This window comes from Pseudorca crassidens, chromosome 4 (assembly GCF_039906515.1).
Source record: "Pseudorca crassidens isolate mPseCra1 chromosome 4, mPseCra1.hap1, whole genome shotgun sequence".
Classification (NCBI taxonomy): domain Eukaryota; kingdom Metazoa; phylum Chordata; class Mammalia; order Artiodactyla; family Delphinidae; genus Pseudorca; species Pseudorca crassidens.
In genome coordinates this window covers 21,812,962-21,840,741 of record NC_090299.1, presented here as the reverse complement: position 1 = coordinate 21,840,741, position 27,780 = coordinate 21,812,962, and the positions used below count along the sequence as shown (strand labels likewise).

The window sequence follows — 27,780 nt, the reverse complement described above, 5'->3', positions numbered from 1 at the left end:
TACAGGAGATGCTTACTGAGTTCTGTGACTGTCTTGAGGTGCATTGCAAACAAGCCTCATCATTGTTCCCCCATAGCACTTCTCTCTTTCCAATGAAGTATTCCTCAAAAAATTTTCTCGGGCTTCCCTGGTGGTACAGTGGTTGAGAGTCTGCCTGCTGATGCAGGGGACACGGGTTCGTGCCCCGGTCCGGGAAGATCCCACATGCCGCGGAGCGGCTGGGCCCGTGAGCCATGGCCGCTGAGCCTGCGCGTCCGGAGCCTGTGCTCTGCAACGGGAGAGGCTGCAACAGTGAGAGGCCCTCGTACCGCAAAAAAAAAAAAAAAAAAATTCTCAGTTGCCATCATTTTTTATATCTGTGTTGAAATTTAGTCTCTGTGTTCTAACAGCTCACTTTGAAATGTGTTTTTGTATATTGTTGCATCAGTCAAAATTTCCAGTTTAAATTATAGTTATCCATCTATCCATTCATTTAATGGGCTTTTGTATGAAGGAGAATAAAAACAATCTTCAAATGCTAATGATTAATTCATTTTAAGAGATGATTAAACTAATGACTGTTAAATGGAAATGTTTACAGTTACAAAGGGAATACCAAATTGATCTGCCTCACCAAGTAGGCCGTGAGATAGATTTGTAAAATTAAAGGGATCTGCAATGCATTCTACTTTCCTGTTAGGAATGTCCCATAAAACATTTTCATGTTACCAACTCCTCTATTCTGCTTATCTGTGTAGAGTTAGCCCTTGTGAGCTGTTTTGAAACAGCTCATTTCATGGTTTGTGATTGGTTTGTCAATGTAAATAGAGATCTTCAAAAGTAGAGTGATGAGCCTGATCTTGTTCAGAGAAAAATTAAGGGCCCTTCAAGCTAGTGGATTGTCAGTTCCTTTGTAAGGAGTGTTTTTATTACCCTTCAGCTGCCTTAGAGGTAGTTGTTAACAAAGGATTAACTCAAACTTTGTATCAAGGAGTGCAGATATGTATGTCATTGTAGGCATTGAGATTTTTTTTTTGAAATTTATTTTCAAAGCTTTTTTTTTTTAAAGCTGATGGATTAAAGGGGTAATTTAATCAGTAAACATTTGTTATCTGTTTATTTAGCTTACTTCATACAGAGCTATTGGCTCCATTGATTTTGAGTGGTCAAAGACAATTCTCTAAAATCAATTCAGTCACCTTCAGCCTATTTGTGTAACCAGGTACAAATTAGTGAGTTTCCTTCTTGAGTCCAACTGCAGTGTATTGTTCTGTAAAGTATCCAGTTGTCTGCTCTAGTTGCCTTGGTCAATTGAATGACCCTGCTCCATAAGCACAGCCTATAGTGCATTTGGCTTAATATATTAAATAAACTAAACTGTAACATGCTGGCCATAGAAACTAGGACTTTATAGAACCATTCCTGCTTGGAAGAGCATAATTGGGGTTTGAATTAATTATAATCCAAAAAGTTGTCTTAGCCCAAGGCGTATGACCTCTGAGACCCCAAATGCCAAAATCTTACTATGTAAAAATGATCCATATAATAAAAAAACAAACACATAAGTTGAATTGAATTTCACACCAGGATATTTTCCTAAAATATACTGTCTAAAGGGTTCTTGCAAATCAGTTCCTGCTGCTATATAAATGGCCATATTTAAATCTAATCACAATATCCCTCCTGCAGTGAAAGGCTCATTTGTTCAAAAAATGATTTAGGGCCCAATGACACCAGGGAGTCTGTGGTCCTTTTGCTGCATGTGAGCAGAAGGTCAGTGAAAATGAAGAATGAACACATACTATAAAGTCCACATTTCTAACAGAACATTTTGCAAAGAATAAAATGGGAATTCAAGAAACATGTACGTTTACTTAATACTTTTATTAACATTAGCACTGATATGAAAATATATTTCACATATATAGTACAAACAGTAACCAAATAAATCCCATTTTAGCCCCTTCTAGTTTAAAAAGTAGAGTGGTACTGCAGCAGGCCTATCCCATTAGTGCTCACTATTCCTGAAAAGCACTAATGGCATCTGCTGTAAGCACCTGAGGTGCTTTGCCTTCAGGCTTTCCTCTGGTCACAGAAGTATGCTTAGCCCCTGCAAATATGGTATGCTGGAAGTGCCAGAGGATCAAGGCCACCAGGAGCAGCCCTCAACTAATAATGGATGGAGGTGGTAAATAAATATCTAAGCTTCCTTGCCCCTCAGATAGGATGACCTTGAGATATATTCTATACAGTCTCCAAGAGGTCCCAGTGAAACTGAGCCTTGGTTGTTCATGGTAATAATCTGCTTATTAACTCACCCTTTATAACTTCCTACCTTTCCTTTCCCATCTCACTTCTCTACTCCTTTACCAGTGTTTCCTGGGATAGTCTCCCAAATAAGCTACAGTTGACCCTTGAACAACACAGGGTTAGGGGTGCAGACTCTCTGCACGGTCAAAAATTCACACATATAGCTTATATTGGCACTCCGTATTTGCAGTTCCTCCATATTCGCGGTTCCTCCATATCCCTGGTTCCACATCCACAGATTGAACCAACCTTGGATCATATAGCACTATAATATGTACTGTGGAGAAAGATCCATGTGTAAGTGGACCCACACAGTTCAAACTCATGTTTTTCAAGGGTCAACTGTAATTACACCCAAATTCTTGCATCAGAGTTTGCTCCTGGGGTATTCTAACAATCACCAGTACTGTTGAAGCTCCTCATCTTCATCCCCAATTTCAACTCTGTCTCTCCCCAACCAAGGCTAACTACTACTTCGATTTTCTTTAATGTTGTTTGAACTGACTAAATTTATTTCATACTATTCACATTCTTTTGCAGTTTTTTAAAACTAACCATTATGTTTCTAAGATTCATTCATGAGTTACTTCTGGATTTTTGCCATTATGCCAATGCTACTGTAAATATTTCTGCACATCTCTCCTGGTACACATGTCAAGAGTTTACCTAGGAGCAAAACTGTTTAGTCATAGAATCTGCATTTTCATTTTTTTTTAAAGTCACATTTCCTAGTAAAGACAGTAGATTTAATACATAAGTCCAATTTTATTTTCTTTCAAAACCCAACTAAAGCTTTTCAAAAATCCATAGAGATGGGGAAAAGAGAAGATGAGACAATATCAATGCAAGTTTTAAATCTGGAAAGTAGATGGTAAGTGGCAAATTACTTGGTAGAACTGAGAAAGCCAAATCTAGGATGGGGTGAGGGGCAGTGGATGGGAATCAGGGAACCAACTTAATTTATACTGCAGAATCTTCAAAAGGCTCCATGATTGGTACCTCTGGAAGATGAGATAAAAGGGGTTAGCTGAAATATAGTGAATTGATTGAATAGATTAGAATATACATATAGATAGAATATACATATTACATATGTTATATCATATGTCCTATATATTGTTTTATTACATATATACTGTATATTATTATAATTAAATTGTTGTCTTAAAACTTTTCTCATGAAGAAGATATCAGCTTCAGACAGATTTACAATGAATTACAACAAACTTCTAAAGGAAAAATAGTTATTGATGAGGATGTGGCCTAAGGGAACTTTTACGTACACTGTTTTAGGGAAGGTAGATTGATATTTCACTTTGAAAAAGTATTCAGTATTATATTTCCCCGTTTTAAAATATACTTTAAAGTTTTTTTTAATCCAGCTTTTGTATGCATATTTTATCCTCCAGCAGCATATTTTTTCTTTGTCTCTTTCATATATTTTCTTATTTATTTGTTTGTTTGTTTGTTTTTATTTTTGTCTGCATTGGGTCTTCGTTGCTGCATGCAGCTTTCTCTAGTTGTGGTGAGCGGGGGCTACTCTTCGTTGTGGCGCGCATGCTTCTCATTGCAATGGCTTCTCTTGTTGTGGAACACGGGCTCAGTGGTTGTGGCTCGCGGGCTCTAGAGCGCAGGCTCAGTAGTTGTGGCGCATGGGCTTAGTTGCTCCGCGGCATGTGGGATCTTCCGGTATCAGGGCTCGAATCCGTGTCCCCTGCATTGGCAGGCGGATTCTTAACCACTGCGCCACCAGGGAAGCCCCTCATACATTTTCTGAGATATTTCTTTATCACTTAACTCTTCTACTAAGTATTTCATTTCTTCCATCACATTTTTAATTTCCAAGAGCTGTTTTTTTGGTTCTCTGTTTAATTTTTCATGGCATCCTGTTTTTTTTTTCCCCAGAGATACATATATTCTCTTATATCTGAGGATATTAATTATAGATATATTCCTGTTTTGATTTTTGAGGTTTTATACTTCCCACATATATCTAAAATCATTTCATCTATTTGTTTTGCTCTCTATATTTCATATTAGAGTTTTTTTCTCAAATGTCTCCTTGATTAAATGTTCATTTTTAGAGGCCTGGTGAGCTTGCCAACCGTGAACTCCCTGTAGGGTGACCTGGGTGGGCCATTTGTTGGGAAAAGTGCCATGTAGTTTTCTTTAGGTCTTTCCACATGGGCTGGTCAGCTCCCACAGAGAAGACTCTTCCAAAATCTTGTGTAGAAAGTGAGGGCTTGGGACTTCCCTGGTGGCACAGTGGTTAAGAATCCGCCTGCCAATGCAGGGGACATGGGTTTGAGCCCTGCTCTGGGAAGATCCCACATGCCTTGGAGCAACTAAGCCCATGCACCACAACTACTGAGCCTGCATTCTAGAGCCCATGAGCCACAATTACTGAGCCCGCGTGCCACAACTACTGAAGCCCACGCGCCTAGAGCCTGTGCTCCGCAACAAGAGAAGCCACTGCAATGAGAAGCCTGCACACCACAATGAAGAGTAGCCCCTGCTCGCCGCAACTAGAGGAAGCCCATGCACAGCAACAAAGACCCAACACAGCCAAAAATAAATAAATAAATAAATAAATTAAAAAAAAAAGAAAAAGAAAGTCAGAGCTTGGCTCCTAGTGTTCTAAAACGATAATTGGGTGGGTCTCTCAATATTTAATAGGCACACATTCAATCAATCTTCCTGTTTCTTCACGTTTTTTGTATCTCAATTGTGTCTAGTATCCCTCAGTCAAGAGTTCTTCTGTTTACCCTCTCCGTAGAATAATTCTGCTGGCTGTGAGAGGCAATTACTCATGGGTGTGGTATAGAGAAGGCGATTTGGGAATTTATCTGCTTCTTTAAAAGCTTTCAGTCATGCCCTTCTTTCACTGTGGCTGCTGTACTTATCCATTTTTCTTTTAAAATTTGGCAAAGAAATACTGAAAGATTCTCCAGTGGGTCATGGGGATACCAAACATATTCCTTCCTCCTCCTATTGTGTAAGAGCAACCCTTCCTTCTGATACTCGGGGTCGATTACTTCTGCTAGGATGGTGACTTCTTGCCTTGTCTTGGTCTCTTGGGAAACAGGATTCCTAACTTGCTGAAGCCAGAGTTGAAGGAGTGGGAAGTGATGGCAAAATGGCAACGTCTACTTTTACTCTTTATTTCCCAGCACCGGATATTCTACCTATCAATGATAGAGTCTCATATAATGTTTATTAATAAGTATACTATACCCTGGAGACTGATCCCCACCCTTGCAGTGTATGCATACCTTTATTTCCTTAGGAGAAATTCATAAAGTGTATTTATTTGGCCAAATGGCCGCAGTAAAATCAGCTCTCATACAGATGAGGGTAAGTGTTCCTACGTCTAGGCCATGACAGAACACACTGGGCTGCCTACAAATGCCCACCACCCCCTTTCCATTCCAAATTGTTTACTCTGCCTGGTAAGCAGTACCCTGGGTTAGTGCTGTGCAGGAACCCTGCCGTAGGGGACTGGATTCTATCATGGAGTTGTCCTGGCATATAGATTATTAAGGGAAGGGTATTATTGTAGGTGACAAATACAAACTGAAGTATTAGGTAATAACTTCACTATTCTGTAATAGTGAAGAATAGTGAAAATCTCCAATGGGGAATGATAGATATATACCCCAGGAAAAGAGTCTGTTTCTACAAGAAGTTAGTTTGGCCAGCTTGAAAATGGGAAAACAAACTTCATGGGCAACGGTTCTTATGACTTAGGCAATCACAAATGAATGATTAACTGGCCGAAATCTCATTGATGATTATGACTGTATTGTATATCAAGCTTGATCAGGGGAAGTAAGAGAGCACTTAGGGGATTGTGCTGAAATAAGCAGATTGCAGCAGATGCTCTTTGGTTACCGTTGCAATAAAAAGCTCATTCACCTCAGCCTTTTTTTTTTCCCTTGCGTAAGAGATTAAAAAAAAAAAAAGATGATGGATTTCTGTTTAACTGGGATGTATGGGAGTGATTTGGAGGAAGGAGGTTTGGATGGAGAAAGAGGAGTAGACAGCACACATTCGGATCATCCATGAGAAGGACTCCCAGCTCAGCTGCCTTTGATCTCCAGTGCCCTCTGAGATAGTAGAAGTGCATAGTGACTCTTCTCTCGGGACAGGGTAACTAGGATGTGTGTTTGCAGGCCAAGAAAGATGGCACAGGTGAGATATACACTGTAATCGCCATTGATCTGTGGGCCACAGCTCACACAGGAAGGCCTGAGGTGGCCTCTCAGAGACAGGTGATTAGCCCATTGGGTCACTTCTCCTGTCACAGCACAGTAGTGACAAGAGCAGGGACTTTGAAGCCAGACCTGAGTTCATATTCTAGCTATGTCACTTGCAAGCTGTGTGCCTTTGAGTAGGTAACCTTTCTCTGCCTTGCTTTCATTTCTGAAAACTGGGGACAAAATTATCTACTTAATAAGATTGTTGTAAGGATAAAATGAGTTAATGTATGGAAAGGGCCTGGCACATCGTTGCTGCTCAATAAACGTTCACCTCCTTCCCTCCACTCTGCTAGAAGGCCTTTCTGTAACACCAAGAATTGTCCTCTGGTAATTCTATAGGAAAGGCCTCTTTAGTGTGAAATCATCTGCCAGTTGTGCCCAGGACACAGACTTCACAGCTCTTCAGAGCCCTCTAAGGGGCAGGGCTCAGGCCAGAAAGATACTTCACTTTACCTGCAGCAGGATGGTCCTGGGCACCTCCGCCCTTGCCAAGGTAGAGCTCTCTTTCTCTGTGTAGTTGGGACGGCCCCATCTGGAGTTTACCCTGGGTTTTGAAGAGCCTGTAAACTAGAGCAGCTAGGAAGGCCTAGGGCTGAGCAGGAGATCAGCACCCCCCCTCAGATTTTGACTTCTGATGAAAGCACCACTGGCTTCACCTCCTCTCCTAAATCTCCTTTGAAATGCTTGTGTCTCTGATAGACTTGGAACAGACTGCATGCTCAGGGATGCTTTTTTCCCAGGTCTTCTGCCAGGGCCTTCTTCAAAGCTGGACTGATCCCTTGGTTCTGATAATGCACAGTGACTGTCAAGACTTGTGGGGCAGAAGCTGGCAGAAATCTTTGCCTTCCCAAATTGCCCCTGGATGTTGATCCAAGCCATCTGGACATATTTAGATGATAAATCAGAAAGAGCACCTTTGCCCTCTTCTCCCAGATCTAGAAACAATGGGGAGAATTATCAGTAAGCAGTATCCGTAAAATATGAAATGTCAGCTCTCCCTTTGCCCATCTCAGCCTGTGACATGCCACATCCAATTTGTCTTTGTTCCAACTGTGAGAGGACTTAATTTCATCATCCTGGCCTTTGGCAGTTAAGTGTTCTCCAAAGATGTGATCTATGCTAATCTTTCAAAGTCCTGCTTAAGCAATTGTAGATAATACAGGAGGAGAGGAAACCTTGGAAACCATCATTATTATCCTACTTCTGCCCTGCTGAAACTCAATCCAAACCCCCCATGTTTTGACTCTCTCTTCCCTACATAGATGGAATATGTTGTGCTTTTGTTAAGATGAAAAATCCAAATAATTAGAGAGTGAACAAAGTTTCAGTGAGTTTGCTGTTTCAGATTTCTCTTGAATAAAACTGTTACTTTAATCATTAAATCATTGCTTAAATGGCTTTGTGTGGCGATATCTTATTTCTCTTTAACCTTGGGATTGTTAGCAGTTAGAAGAAAAGAGCAATGTCTTAGATCGGTGGTTCTCAGACTTCAGCGTACATCAGAATAAAATGGAGGGCTAATAAAAAACTCAGATTGCTCAGCCTGACCCTCTGTAGGTCAGGCATAGGGCTCAAGAATTTGCATCAACAGGTGATGCTGATGCTGGTGGTCCAGGAACCACACTTTGAAAATTACTGATTTATATAATAAAAACCTGACCATTTGGAACCTTAGAGAGTGGAATTATTTTGTAATGCAAAGTATACCAGATTTGATATGGGTTCAAGTGGCACCTTTGCAAATTATAAAAGGTGAAACAACTGAGTCTCTCAGACTCAGTTTCATCATCTGATAATCAGGAATGAAAATAATGCCTGCATCACAGAATTGCTATAAAGGTAAGATAAGCTCATGTATGTGAAAGAGCTTGGTAAATGGCAAAACACAATCTAATTCTTCCTAGATATACTTTTAATAGTCAACTTTTATCTTAAAAATGAAAGCTTTTATTTTAACTTCTGGGATAGAAGTCTTTCATTGTTACCATCATAATAACAGTGACAATAATATTGATAGAAGTCTACTAGTCTACTCATTGCACTTTCTGTACTGGGCACTTAACACATTTTCTTTATGTCTTTCAAAAACCTCATAAAATCTACTTTATCATGTAAATTCTTTGCCTATCTAAAAGGAGTATACTGGACAGAATTTAAATTTTTCTTGAGGCCTCAGGGCAGGGCAGCCTCCTTGGGTGTGTGAGACCCCTGTCTATATAAGCAATATGACTAAAAATATATTACATGTGGTACACCCATACCATGGAATATTATTCAGAACTAAAAAGAAATGGGCTAGCAAGCCAAGAATAGACATGGAAGAAACTTAGCTGTATATTACTAAGTGGAAGAAACCAATTTGAAAAGGTTACATAGTATGTGATTCCAACCATGTGACATTCTGGAAAAGGCAAAACTGTGAAGACAGTAAAAAAAAAAAATCAGTGGTTGCCAGGGGCTGAGGGAGGGGAGAGGGATGAATAGGTAGGACACACAGGGTTTTTAGGGCAGTGGAACTACTTTGTATGATACCATAGTGATGGATACAAGCAGGGAGTATATGTGAAATCTCTGTATGTTCCTCTCAATTTTGCTGTGAAACTAAAATGCTCTAAAAAAATAGTCTTTAAATTGAAAAAAAAAGATAAGTGGTTGTCAGGTGTTGGGGGAGATGAATAGGCAGAGGACAGAGGATTTTTAGGGCAGTGAAATTACTGTTTGATACTGCAATGATAGATGCTTGTCATTATACATTTGTCCAAACCCATAGAATGTACAACACCAAGAGTGAACCCTAATGTAAACTTTGGACTTTATGTGGCAATGATGTGTCAATGTTGGTTCATCACCTGTAACAAATGAACCACTCTGGTAAGGGATGTTGATGGTGGGGGAGACTGTGCGTGGGGGGGTATGGGGGTATCTGGGAAGTCTGTACTTTCTGTTCAGTTTTGCTGTGAACCCCAAACTGCTCTATTTCCTTTGCGTGTGTGTGCGTGTTTTATTGACGTATAGTTGCTGTACGGTATTATATAAGTTACAGGTGTACAATATAGTGATTCACAATATTCAAAGGTTATACTTCATTTATAGTTATTATAAAATACTGGCTATATTACCCGTGTTGTATATCCTTGTAGCCTATTTTATACCTAATAGTTTGCACCTCTTACTCCCCCACCCCTATAGTGCCTCTCCCCTACTCCCCACTGGTATCCACTAGTTGCTTCTCTTTGAGTCTGCTTCTTTTTTTGTTATATTCACTAGTTTGTTGTATTTTTTAGATTCCACATATAAGTGATAGCATACGGTATTTGTCTTTGTCTGACATTTCAGTCAGCATAATGCCTTCCAAGTCCATCCATGTTGCTGCAGATGGCAAAATTTCATTCTTTTTTATAGCTGAGTAATATTCCATTGTATATGTGTGTGTATATACGCACACCACATCTTCTTTATCCATTCATCCATTGATGGATGCTTAGGTTGCTTCCATATCTTAGCAATTATAAATAATGCTGCTGTGAACATTGGGGTATGTGTATCTTTTTTTGAATTACTGTTTTTGTGTTTTTTTGGATATATACCCAGGAGTGGAATTGCTGGGTCATATGGTGGTTCTATTTTTAGTTTTTTGAGAAACCTTCATGCTGTTTTCACAGTGGCTGCACTAGTTTACACTCCCACCAACAGCATATGAGCGTTCTCTTTTCTCCACATCCTTGCCAACATTTGTTACTTGTTTTCTTTTTGATGATAGCCATTCTGACAGGTGTGAAGTGATATCTCATTGTGGTTTTGATTTGCATTTCCCTGGTGATTAGCAGTGTTGAGCATCTTTTCATGTGTCTCTTGGCCATCTGCATTTCCTCTTTCAAAAAATGTCTGTTTAGGTCTTCTGCCCATTTCTTAATCAGGTTGTTTGTTTTTTTTGATGTTGAGTTGTATGAGCCATTTATATATGCTGGATATTAATCCCTTATTGATCATATCATTTGCAAATACTTTCTCCCATTTAGTAGGTTGTCTTTTCATTTTGTTGATAGTTTCCTTTGCTGTGCCAAAGCTTTTAAGTAGGTCCCATTTGTTTTTTTTTTTTTGCTTTGATTTCCATTATTCTAGGAGATAGATCCAAAAAAATATTGCTGTGATTTATGTCAAAGAGTGTTCTGCTTATGTTTTCCTCTAGGTGTTTTATAGTATCCAGTCTTACATTTAGGTCTTTAATCCATTTTGAGTTTATTTTTGTGTATGATGTTAAAGAATATTCTAATTTCACTTTTTTAACATGTAGCTGTCCAGTTTTCCCAACACCATTTATTGAAGAGACTGTCTTTCTCCCATTGGATAGTCTTGCCTCCTTTGTTGTCGATTAATTGACCATAGGTGCATGGGTTTATTTCTGGGCTTTCTATCCTGTTCCATTGACCTGTATGTTTGTTTTAGTGCCAGTACCATACTGTTTTGATGACTGCAGCTTTGTAGTATAGTCTGAAGTCAGGGAGCCTGATTTCCTCCCCCTCTGTTTTTCTTTCTCAAGATTGCTTTGGCTATTTGGTGTCTTTTGTGTCGCCATACAAATTTTAAGATTTTTTGTTCTAGTTCTGTGAGAAATGCCAATGGTAATTTGATAGGGGATGCATTGAATCTATAGATTGCCTTGGGTAGAATAATCATTTTGACAATATTGATTCTTCCAATCCAAGAACATGGTATATCTTTCCATCTGTTTGTGTCAGCTTTGATTTCTTTCATTAGCATCTTATAGTTTTCTGTGTACAGGTCTTTTGCCTCCTTAGGTAGGTTTATTCCTAGGTATTTTATTCCTTTGGATGCATTGGTAAATGGGATTGTTTCCTTAATTTCTATTTCTTTTAGTTTGTTGTTAGTATATAGAAATGCAAAATATTTCTATGTATTAATTTTTTATCCTGCAGCTTTACTGAATTCATTGGTGAGCTCTAGTAGATTTCTGGTGGCATCTTTAGGATTTTCTATGTGTCGTATCATGTCATCTGCAAACAGTGACAGTTTTACTTCTTCCTTTCCAATTTGGATTTCTTTTATTTCTTTTATTGTATCGCTATAAACTTCCCTCTTAGACTGCTTTTGCTGCATCCCATAGGTTTTGAATTGTTGTGTTTTCATTTTCATTTGTCGGTATTTTTTAAAAATTTATTTATTTTATATATTTTATTTTTGACTGTGTTGGGTCTTCGTTGCTGTGCGCGGGCTTTCTCTAGTTGCGGTGAGTGGGGGCTACTCTTCGTTGCAGTGCATGGGCTTCTCATCGTGGTGGCTTCTTTTGTTGTGGCTCATGGGCTCTAGAGCACAGCCTCAGTAGTTGTGGCGCAGGGGTTTAGTTGCTCCACAGCATGTGGGATCTTCCTGGACCAGGGCTCAAACCCATGTCCCCTGCATTGGCAGGCGGATTCTTAACCAGTGTGTCACCACGGAAGCCCCCTCTCTTGGTATTTTTTAATTTCCTTTTTGATTTCTTTGATGCATTGCTTGTTTAGTGGCATATTGTTTAGCCTCCATGTGTCTGTGGTTTTTTTGCAGTTTTTTTTCTTGTAGTTGATTTCTAGTCTCATAGTGTTGTGATTGGAAAAGATGCTTGATAAGATTTCAATTTTCTTCAATTTTACCAAGGCTTGTTTTGTTGCCCAGCATGTGATCTATCCTGGAGAATGTTCCATGTGCACTTGGAAAGAGTGTGTATTCTGTTGCTTTTGGATGGAATGCTGTCTATATATCAGTTAAGTTCATTTGGTCTAATGTGTCATTTAAGGACTGTGCTTCCTTACTGATTTTCTGTCTGCATGATCTTTCCTTGATGTAAGTGGAGTATTAATGTCCCCTACTATTCTTGTGTTACTGTCAGTTTCTCCTTTATGTTCATTAATATTTGCCTTATATATTTGGGTGCTCCTCTCTTGGGTGCATATGTATTTACAATTGTTGTATCTTCTTGGATTGATCCCTTGATCATGATGTAGTGTCCTTTGTCTCTTGTAGCAGTCTTTATCTTAAAGTTTCTTTTGTCTGATATAAGTATTGCTACTCTGGCTTTCAGTTGATTTCCATTTGCGTGAGTCTCTTGTAGGCAACATGTATATGGGTCTTGCTTTTGTATCCATTCAGCCACTCTGTGTCTTTTGGTTGGAGTATTCAGTTCATTTACATTTAAGGTAATTATCAATATGTAGTCATTATTGCCTTTTTGTCAATTGTTTTAGATTTGTTTTCGTAGGTCTTTTTTTCCCCTTATTTTCCTCTTCTCTTGGGATTTGATGACTATCTTCAGTGTTATTTTGGATTCCTTTTTCTTTTTTGTGTGCATATATAATTATAGATGTTTGGTTTGTGTTTACTGTGAGGTTTTTGTATAGTAATCTCTCTCTCTCTCTCTCTCTCTCTCTCTCTATATATATATATATATATACACATGATTGTTTTAAGTTGCTGATCTCTTAATTTCAAAGCAAGCTGGCTAAGAACAAAGCAATTAGTGAAAATGAAAGAGGTCTAGAGCCTGAGGCTTAGCATGTGTTCTTTTTTTTTCATTTTTACATCTTTATTGGAGTATAATTGCTTTACAGTGTTGTGTTAGTTTCTGCTGTATAACAAAGTGAATCAGCTGTATGTATACATATATCCCCAGGTTTCAGTTTTTTTTTTTTTTAACATCAAATGCATTTTAAAACCCTGCATTTGTATTCTCCTCCCTTCATGATTACTGTTTTTGATATCATATTTTACATCTCATTGTTCTGTATATCCCTTAATTGCTTATTGTGGATATAGATGATTTTACTACTTTTGTCTTAACCTCCCTACTAGCTTTGTGTGTAGATGATTTCCTAGCTTTACTGTGTGTTTGCCTTTACCAGTGAGCTTTCTCATTTTGTAATTTTCTTGTTTCTAGTTGTGGCCTTTTCTTTTTCACCTATAAAATTTCCTTTAATTGGTTGTAGAGCTGGTTTGGTAGTTCTGAACTCTTTTAGCTTTTGCTTGTCTGTAAAGCTTTTGATTTCTTCCTCAAATTTGAAGGAGAACCTTGCTGGGTAGAGTATTCTTGGTTGTAGGTTTTCCCCTGTCATCACTTTAAATATATCATGCCACTCCCTTCTGGTCTGCAGAGTTTCTGCTGAAAAATCAGCTGATAGCCTTATGGGAGTTCCCTTTATGTTATTTGTTGTCTTTTTTTGTCCCTTGCTGCTTTTAACATTCTCTCCTTATCTTTAAATTTTGTCATTTTAATTATGTTGTGTCTTGCTCTATTCCTCTTCATGTTAATCCTGTATGGGACTCTCTGCGCTTTCTGGTTTTGGGCAACTGTTTCCATTCCCAGATTAGGGAAGTTTTCAGCTATTATGTCTTCTATATTCTCAGCACCTTTCTCTTTCTCTTCTCCTTGGAGTCCTATAATACAGACATCAGTGGGCTTGATGTTGTCCCAGAGGTCTCTTAAACTGTCCTCATTTCTCTTCATTCTTTTTTCTTTTTTCTGTTCAGTGGCAGTGATTTCCTCTACTCTGTCTTCCAACTTGCTGATGTGTTCCTCTGTATCATTTAGTCTACTGTTGATTCCTTCTAGTGTACTTTTCATTTCTATTATTGTATTCTTCACCTCTGTTTGGTTGTTCTTTATATTTTCTAACTCTTTGTTAAAAATTTCTAACTTCTTGCTCTGTGCATCCATTCTTCTCCCGAGTTCTTTGATCATCTTTACATCTGAACTCTTTCTTGGGTAGGTTGTCTGTCTCCACTTCACTTAGTTCTTCTTCTGGGGTTTTATCTTGTTCGTTCATCTGGAACATAGTCCTCTGCTGCCTCATTTTGTTTAAGTTGCTATTTATATTTTTATGTATGTGGTAGGTTAGTTATGTTTCTCAACCTTGGAGAAGTGGCCTTCTGTAGGAGATGCCCTATGCCTCACAACAGCACACTCCCCTCTTGTCACTCAAGCTATATGCTCTAGGGGTTCCCCCTAAGAGGGCTGTGTGGGTCCTTCTGTTTTGATGGGCTGACTATGTGGGTGGTCTTACAGGTTTGGGTGACCCCCAGCCTGGTTGGTTGCCAGGCCCTGCCTCATGTGGATGTTGCTGGCTGCTAGTTAGTGTGGCCTGGTCATGAGGCAGCTGGCTGCAGAACCCTAGGAGGCCCTGGGGCTAGTCCTGGCTCACTGGTGGGTGGAGTCTGGGTCCAGAAGACTCCAGGGCTGGTGCCAACTCATTGGTGGATAAAGCCAGGTCCTGGGGTTAGTGCCAGATTACTGGCAGGCAGAGGTTGAGGTCCTGAAGTTGCTGCAGGGCCCAGAAATCCTGGAGCTAGTGTCAGGTCACTGGGGCAGAGGCGGGGGGGCGGGGGCACCAGTTCCTGACACAGTTGGGTATGGGGTCTGGGGAAGCTTGTGCTGACCTGCTAGTGGGCACAGCCAGGGCCTGGCTTGTCCCAGGGTGGGGTCTGGCCTGCTGTGGGTAGGCTGTGTCCACAGGTTGTGTGAGTGTGGTTTTCTTGTGTCTCATGTCTGCCCCCTGATGGTTGAGGCTGGTCTAGAGGCTAATACAGGCTTCCTGGAGGGCACGGTCAGTACCTGCCCACTGGTGGATGGAGCTGGGTCTTGGCCCTCTGATGGGCAGGGCCATGTGTAGGGGAGTGTCAAGAGATGGCTATGGGCTCAGGAAGTCTTTAGGAAGCCTGTCTGCTGATGGGTGGGGCTGTGTTCCTGCCCTGTTAGTTGTTTGACCTGAGGTGTCCAAGCACTGGTGCCCTAAAGGCTGTTGGGTAAGGCCAGGTTTTGGCACTAATGAGCTAGAGGAAGGATCCCAAAATGGCGGCCACCAGCAGGCAGGTCCGTGTGGTAGAAGGAGCTCCCCACTGTGGCTGCCGCCAATGTCTGTGTCCCCAGGGTGAGCCTCAGCCACCCCTGCCTATCCGGGAGACTCTCCAAGACCAGCAGGTAGGTCTGGCCCTGGATCCTATCAAATTACTGCTTTTACCCTGGGTCCTGGTGTGAGATTTTATGTGTACCTTTTAAGAATGAAGTCTCTATTTCCCCCAGTCCTGTGGGGCTCCTGAAATTAAGCCCCACTGACCTTCAACACCAAATCCTCTGGGGGCTCATTTTTCCAGTGCAGGATCCCTGGGCTGGTGAGCCCAACAGAACTCTCACTCCTGTGGGACAACCTCTGCTGTATAATTATTCTCCAGTTTGTGGGTTGCCCACCTAGGGCTATGGGACTTGGTTATATCATGAGTCCACCCCTCCTACCTGTCTCACTGTGGTTCCTGCTTTATGTCTTTAGCTGCAGAAGATCTTTTTTGGTAGGTGCAGTCTTTTTCATCAGTGATAGTTCTGCAATTAGTTGTGGTTTTTGTGTGCTCATGAGAGGTGATCTCAGGGTCTTTCTACTCTGCTATCTTGGCCAATCCTCTTCCAACCCAAAACTGCTCTGAAAAATGGTCTATTAAAAGAACACACCAAAAATGTATTACATAATTCGTGAGTCCATGTGAGAGTGACTGTGTTAGACAGAATAATGGCCCCCAAAGATGTTCACATCCTAACCCCTGGAACCTGTGACTATGCCACTTTGCATGGCTAATGGAGCTTTGCAGATATGATTGTTAAGCATTTTCAAATAGGAAGCTCATCCTGGATTATCTGGGTGGGCCACATGTAATCCTAAGGATCCTTACAAGAGGGAGACAGGAGTGTTAGAGAAGACAATGTGAGGATGGAAGCGGGGGTCAGGGGGAGTGTGTGTATGTGTGACTGTGAGAGAGGGAGAGTGCTTTGAAGATGTTATGCTGTTGGCTTTGAAGATGGAGGAAGAGGTCATCAACTAAGCAGTGCAGGCAGCCTCTGAAAGCTCAAAAAGGCAAGGAAATGGCCTCTAGATGGAATGTAGCCTTGCTGACACATTTTAGACTTTTGATCACCTGAATTATAAGATAATAAATGTGTTAATTCAGTACATTTGTGGTAATTTGCTACACCAGCAGTAGGAAACTAATATCATGTTTTTTCAATGAAAATTTAGGAAATTGAATACAGAAGCGATATGTACATATTTCATTACCATGTAAAAATCAATTCATGTTGATAGTGTTCAATTTCAGGAACCACCTGCTTGTATTCTTTACTGTCAAATGTGTTCTTTGTCTCTAACTTCATAACTCCCACTGACAGAAGAAAATAGTGACTGTTATACTCACAATGCTGTGGTCTTTAAAACCAGTTTGTACAAAAATAATGTAGATCTTCTTGCCTCTGCAGTTCCCTAATACCATTTATTTATATTGGTTATATGATTACTCATGACGCTGCCTCATTCATTGTGCTGCCTGTGAATACTCGCTTCCAATGACTCAAAGTTTGTTCGTGTGTTTCAGTGCTGATTATCACAGATGCAAGTCTTAAACAGGATAGGCAGGAAAAAAATGTGAATGATAAGTTCTGGTCGTGTGAAATTTACTTTTCAGAATTTTCTAATATAAAATAGAACAACATATCTTCCAACTATGCTTCTCTTGAATTCTTTAGTGAATTCACTGCATTCCTAAAATGGGATCTCTTTCAGTGTTGACTTCACTCCTGCCTTCTATACAGCCACCAGCAGGAAGGAGAGGGGAGGAAGATGTTCTTATTTGCACATTCTCTGTGCTCTCAAAGGCACAGCTTACAAGCAGACCCAGGAAAGCGCTGATTTACCACATTCAGACACAGGAGAGGACATTGATTGAAAAGACCCATTGGTATGAGCAAGTCTCTAAACCCTAACAGGAGGTAGGCATAGCTCTCCAAGAACATCATGGCGACAGTGGCTCGTATGGAGCTTTGTGGAGGTGGTCCTGTAAATAAGTTCCTTTGGAGAGCATGCTGTGGTCAGATGGCTTTACTGACACTCCCTGCCTTGACCCCCACCCCTCCGTAGGCTATACCTTGGGACAGCGCACATACTGAACACACTTACCTAGGATTTTCAACTTGCACTGGATCAGGGTAGAAAGAAACAAATCCCCAGTGTTTACTGTTTTTATTAGATTAATCACACCCGTCTTAGGACTGTGGACTGATGGCTGTCACCCTCCAATCACATATCTGACTGGGTTAAGGGTGGAACAGGAGACCAAGACTGCCATTTTAGGGGTCTCCCTTCATTTGGAAACACAAGAGTGAGGAGTCAATGATTCCTCCCAACCACCTCTATCAAAGAGTTCTGTTGCCTGAATTTCTTGGGTATCTGATCGTACAGTCTTGTGGCTTCTGACTTTGTACACTGTGAATTGTTTCCTCATGTATTTTGCAATTATGAATTTTTCTTTAGTGGCATTATTTCTGTGGAAATTTCATGGGCCTATTTGAGGCTGTGTTCTTCCAAAGACATTTTGCCTTTGCTTTTGCCAGTTGTTCAGGGATATTACCTGCCTGAGACTTCTTTTTCTGCTATTTATCAATAACTTGGGTAGTCCTGCATCACATTCAAACCCCAAATCTGTGTTAATGTGAGGATGGACTCAATGTTACAATTTTTTTTTTTAAACCAGAGCTCAGATTAAGACAGGCATGCTTCCTTCAGTTGTCCTGTGTCTCTGTGTCTCTGAGTGAATTTTACCCCCTCCCCTTTCTACATGTTGAGAGCACAGCTTTCAGAGTTTTCAGTCTTGCTTGGAGGGCCATTCCCCAAGTGCTTCACTGGATCTCAAGACCATGTTTCCTGGTCTGATTTAAAACCCCTTCATTATATAGATCTGCAAATATTCCCAGGCCTGACATAGTATCAGCTCACATGCTTGCTGATTGGATTTTTAATTTGCTTTATTTTGGCCTGTGGGGATTTCTCTTATTTTCTTAAAAGCTCAAATATACCTTTAAAGGACATTAGCTGGAGTATAATATATAAAAATACTGAATCATCATGTTGTACACCTGAAACTAACATAATATTGTAAATCAACTACACTTCAATTAAAAAAAATGACATTTATTTTATATAACATTCATAAGTATTCATAATATTTGTAAATATATTTTTAACCCTTATCATTTAAAAATATAAAATTTATAATTATTTAAATAAATTGTGAGAAGGCTTTCAAGTTCTCAAGTTTGCTACTTCTAGGTCTTCACATGTTTTCTTCTGCCTAGGAATACTCTTCTTCCTTTTCACTTAGCTATAAACCAGTTGTCACACACTTAAAGAACCATCTGTAAACCCTCCACTCCCATCCTCAGTGCATAGACATGGTTGTCTCTTTGCCCTGGTGTGTAGCCTCCTCTGGACTAGATGCTTTGTGAGACCATGCCTATTAGTTTACCCCAGCCTGACACTCAGGAGAGAATCAAGTATTTATGAATGAATGAACGTCTTCTGTTTGCTTATTTTTATTTTTAAATGTAAATCTTGTCTTTTCCACAAGATCATTGGCCTCTAGCCTTTGTGAATTTTCCTTGGCTCCTAGCAATATGGTAAAACTCCCTGGGAGTAACTCCACCAATGGTTATCAATTTATGAGTTAAAGCCTGGTAACTAATTTTTCACAATAGAAAACAAATATTCTTACCCCAAATTGTTTGATTCAGTTTTTTTTTTTCATCTTAAAATTCAGTTCTTTTCCAACTGAGAATTTCTAAAAATGCTGTATTGAGTTTTCTGTTGTCCTTCATTGGAATTACCTTCTCCTTTCTTTATAAAAAATTCAATTTTATGTCAAATGGGAAAGGAGAGAAGTCTAGTCTTTCACTCAGTGTTTGTTGAGTACCTTCAAAGTACAAGACAGAGTACAGAGATGCTGGTGGGAGGGCTGTGTAATTCAGGTAGGTGTTCTTAGAGCAGGGGAGAATCAAGTATGTTTGAAGCCCTTATGAATGGAGCCAGAACAGAAAAAGAGAAGCAGAGGTTTAAGAAACAGAGGAAATAATGATAGGACATGGTCCTGCCTTCATACACTCCTCCAAGTGCATTACTCATTCTAACAGACTCGGTAGAGCACCCTTAGTAACTACTTCTGTTGGCTTTTCTGGAGAGAGAGCAGCTGTAGCCGAGGTAGTTGTTGAGCATGTTTTATACTTTTTCTCCTTGGTCAGGGTGCATCAGCGAGATCAGGGAATTCGTGATTTTCAGAGAGCTGGTTGGTAAAGGGGGAAGCTGGTGTCTTAGAGGAATATATGCTGGATTGGCGTCATATAAAGCCTAAAAAACACTCCTGTTGGGTAGGGGAAACAGTGATATGAAGTGAAATATGGCTCTAAAAGTAATATAGGGGATATTAACGTTTAAAGCTATTGTGATAGTTCATGTTCATTCCTTTTTTCTCCCCCTTAGCCATGCAGTCTTGTCCCTTAAATTCACTTAGAAAGATGAATCCTAGAATGTGCCATTGGGATTCTGTCAGATGACTGAGTCAACTCAGTTCCTGAATATTTACACACCACACACATACACGCACATGCACGCTCATACGTACACTTAAAATGAGGCAAACATGCCATTTAATTAGATTTCTTTTGATTCAAATAATTATTTTGATTCCATTCATAATTCTTGTGGATATTTATTTTGAAAAAATGGATTGTAAATTAGAAACATAGAGTCTTTCTCCTGCCAAGGCTGAATATAGCTTAAAATCAAGGAATATTCTCTGCAGGTTCAAAGTGTTTCTGTTAATTTGTTATATGCCTTAAAAAACCAGAAAATTATATACTGACATTTGCATATATCAAATATATCCCTGTCTGCTGAGAAGGCAGCACAGCGGATAGCAAGAATGTGGGTTCAAGAGAGTTGTCAAATGCCTCCCTTTTCTACAAGAAGGGATGATGTCTCTGTGGATGGAATATTGAGTATCAATCAGAGAGACTTCAGGTGATCAGTTATTGTTTGGGGAAAATCTTAAAGAAATGATCCTGGACAAAGGAGAGTAAGCAAATCTTAATTCCCCATTGATTTTTTTCCATTTGTTTTTCTTTAGCTGGTAAAAATCTTTAAAAAAGCAGTTTTATTCATGTTTGTACCCAGTAAGATTACTTCTTTAAATACAGCTGAAACTGGCGCACTCTAGTGATCAGAAGGTCTAAAATATTGTTTTACATGAGCTTTCATTTTACTTTTGCCTTTAGCTTTGTGAATTAGGCATAGCCTAGATATTCTGCTCCACGTGAAGAGGGCTTGTCTAGTGGCAAAAGTAAATAACGAGTCAGAAATCTTGCATTTAATTATACCTCCATGCCTCTAGACTAGCAGCACTGAAGCACGGTGGTACCTGGGATCCTGTGATGGCACGGCATTAGCTATTACTAGATGAACTAAAGGAACGTTAACTCTAAAATCCCAAACAAAACCAGATCTGCTGGGTGTGGGAAATCTTGTATCTAATGCTTCTAGGTAGCCCATTTGATCCACTAAGAGTGGATTTGGGACCTTTTACTATTAAAATTCAAAAAGAGAATTAAGTGGAATAAATACCTGCTTTCAAACTAGACAGATCTGGGATCGAATCCAGCTCATGCCATTTGGCAAGTATTTAATTCCTAAGCCTTAGCTCCGCATGCAACCTGAGGATGGTAACAATCATCACCCTCTATAGAATTGTTAGGGACTTGAGAAGTGGTGAGGTGTATGGAAAATGTTGCCCTCAAACTGGTAGCAAAGAATATTAACAAGAAGACTATTACTGAGGTGTCTAGGCTGAGGAAAGAAAGGAGTTTATTAAACCACATCTTTTTCAGCTAACAGGACCACAGGTTAGCCTGATTAAAGTCTCTCAAACTATTGGGTCCATTCTCCCTGCCTAAAATTCAGAGTCCCTAATAATCACACAACACTCATACCTGCTTGTTCACTCTTCTTTTTATTCTTACAAAGCATGGCAAAATGAGGAGGCAACTGACAAGCGAAGAGTTTGCGCAGTGGAGAACCACCCTGACCGTCTCTTGACTTTACAGGGATCGTAGGTGGGTAAGTGTTCCTTTAAAGTGATTTTGTCATAGGAGAGTCACATGAAATGGTTCTCATGGTGGGGGGAGAGGAAAGACAAGAAATCAACATTCACAATTACTTAAAATGACTTAAAAGCTAAACATAATATACATAGTAACTCCTTTATCCTAGTACAAAAATAGTGCCAGAAACTATATATTTGTTCAAATGTATTGAAAAGGTGTAAGAATACAAATAGATATTAACAGTGGCTAGTGATGATTCATAAGCTTTTTCTTAAACTGAAATAGAAATTTATATTTTCAACTATTTACATGGTGTTCAACATCTATTAAGATATGTTTACACAGACTTTTGAGAAGCATATGGAAGGGCAAAGTGAGCTTTAATACTTTCTTCCTCACTCCCTACGCTGGAGCAGAAGGGGTCCAAAACTGTGTGCAATTTAACAGTCTTAAGAGAACTCTTGAGTAATCTCTACCTGGCTAGCATATGGAAAAATAATCTACATAGTGGAATATATGACTCCTTACTTACATAAGGTGTTCTGTAAGCTATCAGCAGGCTAAGTGATTCATGCTTGCAAGAAGACAAGATGTTCACTGACTGACAGATTCTTAATAAGTTCCAGGTAAAGAAGGTCCTTGGAAAACTACGTAATACATATGTTATAGATGGAAATGAAAGTGATAACTGTACCCTATATTTTCATGTTAAATCGGCAGGATCAGAAGCTGGTAAGTCTCTTATCCAGCACTCCCTGCAGAGACTGTGAGCTCCTTGAGGTCACTGCTCTCTCTCCCCAGTGGAGCACAGTGCCTGACATGCAGCAGGAACTCAATAAAAGGTGGATCGAGGCATGTCTAACACTGAGCAGTTACATTATACCACCTTGTTTTAACTGTAGTTGTTCCCAGGAGAGGAGAGCAGTTACATCCCTCCCCCCACCCCGCCTTCTTAAATCAATCTTGTAAAACAAAACAAGCAGCATTTCTTTTGATGGCCTGTAAAGCTTTAGGAGTACAATCAGGTGGAAAACACAGGAAAATTGAACATCAGATTGGAGTAGGTCTAACATTTGTGCTCTGTGCTGAAAATAAAGGCACTTCACTGCTAGGCAAGAATATATCTGTAACCGGTTTCCTCCCGCAATCCATTATTTCCAGTACACTTTCATACACTTTCTTTTCTCCAACACTCCTATGGAAGGAAACCATTCTTCATAGTAAAGAGATCAGTGGTGAAACATCATCGTCCAGGGTTTGTACCGTGAGATGAGGTGCTCAAACAGCTCTAAATCTCACACATCTAGTGATCTGCATGAGAAGCCAAAGAAATGTACTATCTTTTTCTCAGTCTTGGAAACTCAACACAGGAAATGACTTAAGGGATTAGATACCTTGCTCTTTGGCCTGCTATCCCATTTCTGACAGTGGTCTCCAGGGCCCATTAGGGCTTACACAGTAGCTGCCTTCTGTGACATCCTCCTCTGAGACAAGGCTTAGCCCAAACATAACTCCTTCAACAGCACAACTTGTTCACACTCACAGAGGTTAAAGAGACTTACACAAGTTCACACAGGATTGTGGCTGGCAAAGGCCAATCCTGTGAAAAGTACAAGACCAGGCAATTTTACAGACATCTTCTCACAACTTAGTAAAATAGTGGGAACTTTTGGGGCTGAAAATTGAAATGAAATGGTATCATGGTACTCAGCTATAATGAAAACAAACTAATCTAGAGCAAAAACAACTTCTTGCTAGGTTACAGGTAATATAAATATAGGGTAGGGTGAGAGAAGACTACATATATATATTTTTTCCAACTTGAGAAGATACTGGAAAGGAAATATCCACATAAGAAAATTTGTGCCCATGTACCAGGTAATAATCCATGTATGGAGTGATTTTCCTAAAAAATTAAGAATTATTTGAACCAAGTAACCAGTCCTAAAGAAGTATTCTTCTTCCGTATGAACTAAAATACCCAAAAATGAAATAGGTATGTCACTGCCCCACTTCTTTCAGTTTCTAAACTAGTAAGGTAAAATAAGCCATTATCTAAAAGTAAACCAAAAATTTATAATCTAAATACACTTTCTTGCTTTTTAAAATGACACACATACAAATCCTCCGCACATAGTCTACGTGTCTTTAAAAATCTCAGTGACATATATTAGAGGGCTCTAAACAAACTACTAAAGTATTTGACTACCGATTTTAGTATAACTGCTAAATCACAATGTGTACGGCAAAAAGATAGATAGGTTATTAAAGACTGCTATTCTTCAGACAGTTTTTCTGTACTAAGGAATTGTGTCAGCATGCATAGGTGTATACCAGTATGTAGATACATTATTTTAGTGACAGTCTTTGTAAGTTACACACCAGTGCCACCAAGAGGCAACCTCACAGACCTCATGTATATTACATAAAACAGAATAACATCTTGAAAATAACAGGTGTCACAACAGTAATACATAGCCCTTACCGCTACAAAGTAATGGCAATACAATTTGTTTTGCTTTCTTTTTAAAACCTGAAGGGTAAGAATAAAGCCACTTTATGTCAAGATACGTATACACACTCAGAATTTTAAAAACTTAACGAATATGTTGAATTTTAGGTAGTTTAGGGAACAAATGGTTATGAATGGAAAACATGTTTTAACGAAAAGTCTTTGAGAATGCTGCATTATCATATCCCCAAGAGCTTTTCTATACAAACTAGTTATAGAAACTCAGAAACTTTGTTCAGGGGTGGGGAGGGGGGTGAACAGATCAAACAAATACCTCTCTTCCTACTCTTGCCCACAAACATTATTGCATATTTAGGGCAGATTTTCTTTTCCTGAACTAGGTTCTCAGTTCATTATCTACTTCTCCAATATGTAATAAAAGTGTCTTTAGGGGCACACATGTACAGTGGGAATACAATTAAATGGGCTCAAATTCTAAGAAAATGTTAACATTTTCTAAATGTACTAAAAGCTGTGAGAAGTAGATACCACTAACTACAAGCTCAGGGCCAGTGTTTAGGGTGCATACCCAAACTTCTGTGATTCTGGGTTGACTAGTCCTGTAAACCAAGATATGGCAGTTTCTCAGTCACGAACTCAATACTGCTAAGTTTACTCAAGCTTAAGGTTTCTTACCATATTGTTCCCTCGATTTAATTTTTGACCCTAATATCAAGCATAGCCCTTTGCTCTTTGTACTTTTCTCTGTACTCCATTTAACAAACAGAAAAAAATATGATTCAGTTTGTACCCTCTTATCTTATACAGTCATCTCTCAATTCAGGCTAATGCTCCCATGATCACTTTTTCTCGCTCTCCTGTTGAGTTTTAAAGTGTTGACTTACAAGCTATGGCTTATAAGGTGAATGATAAGGAAGTTATTTAAAAAAGGAAGTTCGGTATTCAAAACACTCACTGACTGTCAGAAGTGTCTTCCAGCAGAACGTTCTCTTCACTGACAGCCATCCTCGGCTGTTCCGTTTCTGCATCACACTCATCCCTCAAAGTCAGTGACTGGATCTTCTCCCAAGGTTTCCCCTGCTTTCCATCAGGTAGGTTAGATCAAAGCGAGTTTATGGGTAGCCTTTGGATAGATTTATTGCATTGAAATGAGAAATTTCTCTCCTGCCTGTTCTCTAACAACAAAAAAAGCAAAATAATTAAATAATGCCTTTTCTTTACAGTACTACCTTATAGTACTTTCCATTTGTTTAGAGTTTTAACGTTTTTTGTTAAGGTAATACAGTGTTGACAAATATACCCCATTCCTCTTAAAATCCACTCAGCCAATATTTTTCTCTATTCTATGAAGGTTTTAAATGTCACAGAATATATTCACTTTGCTCCTAGCCTGTTTTTAAGAAAAACGATTCCAAACATTCTTGAAAGATTGGTAATTCAGAAAACACAAAACCAATTATTTAAAATCACCAGCAAGAAAAAACAAAAAAAACAGCCTCAGTGCAAGAATGCAACTTGTACCTCGCAGTACACAAAATATCACAAACAGAGCTCTTATCCATGTGCTAAGAGTAGGTGTCATTGATAATCTCAGTTCAGTGGCATAAAACAAATATACAGAAAATATGCAATAGTCCTCTAAAAACATTTCATGCTGTGTTGTCAAAAGTTGTGCAAAAATAAAAATACAGCAGTGGCAAAGTATACACCAAATATGTACAGTGTATAGCAAAACTAGGCATACTGCAGAATACGCCATCTGTAAACTTCAACTCTGCATGAATAGGCCACTCAGTTCCGCTTGGCCTGGCTGCTTTCCCCATTAATCAGTGTCTTCTCCTGCTGTTCTGCAAGAGCCTGCCATTTTTGCCTGTTCTTTCTGCAGCCATCCAGCAAAGGGAAACAGTCCTCCGATACGTGGGTCAGGGCCTAAAGAAAGAAAAGAAAGCCAACAACTAGATGGCAGCTAGGAAATAAGCCCTCTCCCCAGGCCTGACGCAAAGGGCCACATTGTACACTCACTTCATAAGCAGGCCCACTGCTGGGATTCTCACAAACTGTGTGAGCACAGATCATTTATGAATGATTCCTCTTAAGCTATACAGACAGGGAGTACATGCTGAGAGAGAGAGAGCAAACACACATTCCAAAATAACATTATTCAGCTATGGAGGCAGATCTGTGTGGAATCGGCTCTGCAGAGAAATAATCCATTTGCTTTTATGTAGTGCAAATGGTTCTCCCTAAGTGTTGACTGCCTTGAGAGCTGCTTAGTTTTTCTGTTTTTCTATAAAATGACTTTATTCAATGTACTTAAGTAGATTTTTATCCAAGATTATAATAAAGGTTAATTTATAATTATGTGTATATGTTTAATGTAACATTATTATGTTTAATGTAACAACATTATTATTTACCAACTACAGTGCCATAAATATTTAGCTACAAGAATGTTCACTGCAGATTTCTTTGTAATAGACAAACATTGAAAATGACTTAAATACCCAACAACGGGGTTAGGAATATCGTGTTACTATTTGGCAGCCATTAAAAATGTCATAGAAACACATTTGAAACAGAAAGATGTATCTTATATTACGGATTGCAAAGAGCAATTTTTGTTAAATGAAAAATTTGTGAAAATGTCATAAAGCATATGCACTGAAAGGAGATAACAGTGGTTGTCTCAGAGTAGTAGAATTATAAGTGATTTTATCTTTTTGCTTCTTCGTATTCTGATTTTTCTATAACAACATATTACTTCTGTAATAATGGTAAAAATGCATGTCTATATCAAATAGAATTCAACAGGGGAGTCAAATAAAATGAATCCTTGCACAAATAGGAAATGTAGAAAGATGAAATCTATAATGGGTGATTTGACTGTTAGTTTGACTATATTTACAGGCATGGGGAAAAAAAATCAAGAGAGACATGAGTGTCTGTCTACAACTGAGGAACTATTAATCAATCCACAAGAAAAGCATCTGTTATAGAAAGAATGAGATATTCAGGGATGTTGGAGACACTGCTCTGAACACACTTCTGCACAGATTGCCGAGAAAGGTGGGGAGACAGTGGTGCAGAGGCCTGACACCCAGTGTTCTTCTGTCCTGTTTTCTTTTGCTGTCTCTCCTGTCCTTCCCTCCTCAGCCACAGCTTCTTTCTTAAATTCATCCACTGGCTAGAACCCTGGACTCAGGCTGAGAACTGGATTCTAAATACAGTTCTCCCACTAACTACCTGTTTGGGACAAACATTTCATCTCCCTGGAAGTTGGACTTTTTACAGATTCAATGACGGAATCTGTGAAATGTCTGGATTAGAAGATTTCTAGGGTTTCTTCTGGTCTTGACAGTCTATGATTACACCATGATAAATGTTCTTTTCCCAAATACTTAAAACTTAAGACAGTTTCCTGTTTAAACTTCTAAAGACAAGGACAGCATCTACTTTCTATATTTGGGGCATGAACATCAAAACTAGTAAATTGGATGTTTTAGGGAGAATATCTTTACTCAAAAAATAAATAAATAAGCAAAAAAAAAAACCCAAAACAAAACCCCAAGCCAGCAGGTATATGGAAATGGGAACCTGCAATATTCTTCTAGCCGCTGCCTTTTAATCATCATAAAAATTTTCTTAAGCCACACTATGACAATGAGAAAAAGTTAGATAACTATTTTTCCTTATTTAGGCCAAAAGTCAGACTTAAAAATAATATGCTCTTAAAAAGAACATAGAGTATGCACAGTGTACCTCCTGGAGGGCAGTAGTGCTCGCACATGGTTTTTCTTAGCGTTCCC

General features: G+C 39.2%; 1 protein-coding gene and 1 long non-coding RNA gene across 5 annotated transcripts in view; one reads left to right on the top strand and one right to left on the bottom strand.

Annotated features, from left to right (window-relative positions):
• The first annotated feature begins 232 nt into the window (after positions 1-232).
• The window catches only part of LOC137223458 (uncharacterized), a 29,994-nt gene continuing 2,446 nt past the window's right edge, over positions 233-27,780 (top strand). The window contains exons 1-2 of one of the 2 annotated variants that reach the window (XR_010942881.1): positions 233-3,160; positions 21,422-21,514. This is a non-coding gene — a long non-coding RNA (uncharacterized lncRNA). Of the gene's footprint in view, positions 3,161-14,932; positions 15,514-21,421; positions 21,515-27,780 lie in introns of those variants that run through there. The other variant, XR_010942882.1, reaches the window with a different exon arrangement.
• The window catches only part of PDE5A (phosphodiesterase 5A), a 142,544-nt gene continuing 136,151 nt past the window's right edge, over positions 21,388-27,780 (bottom strand). For all 3 annotated transcript variants that reach the window (XM_067735194.1, XM_067735196.1, XM_067735195.1), the window contains exon 21: positions 21,388-25,903. In XM_067735194.1, the coding sequence (XP_067591295.1) occupies positions 25,766-25,903 (138 nt within the window). In that variant the 3' untranslated portion in view covers positions 21,388-25,765. The remainder of the gene's footprint in view (positions 25,904-27,780) is intronic.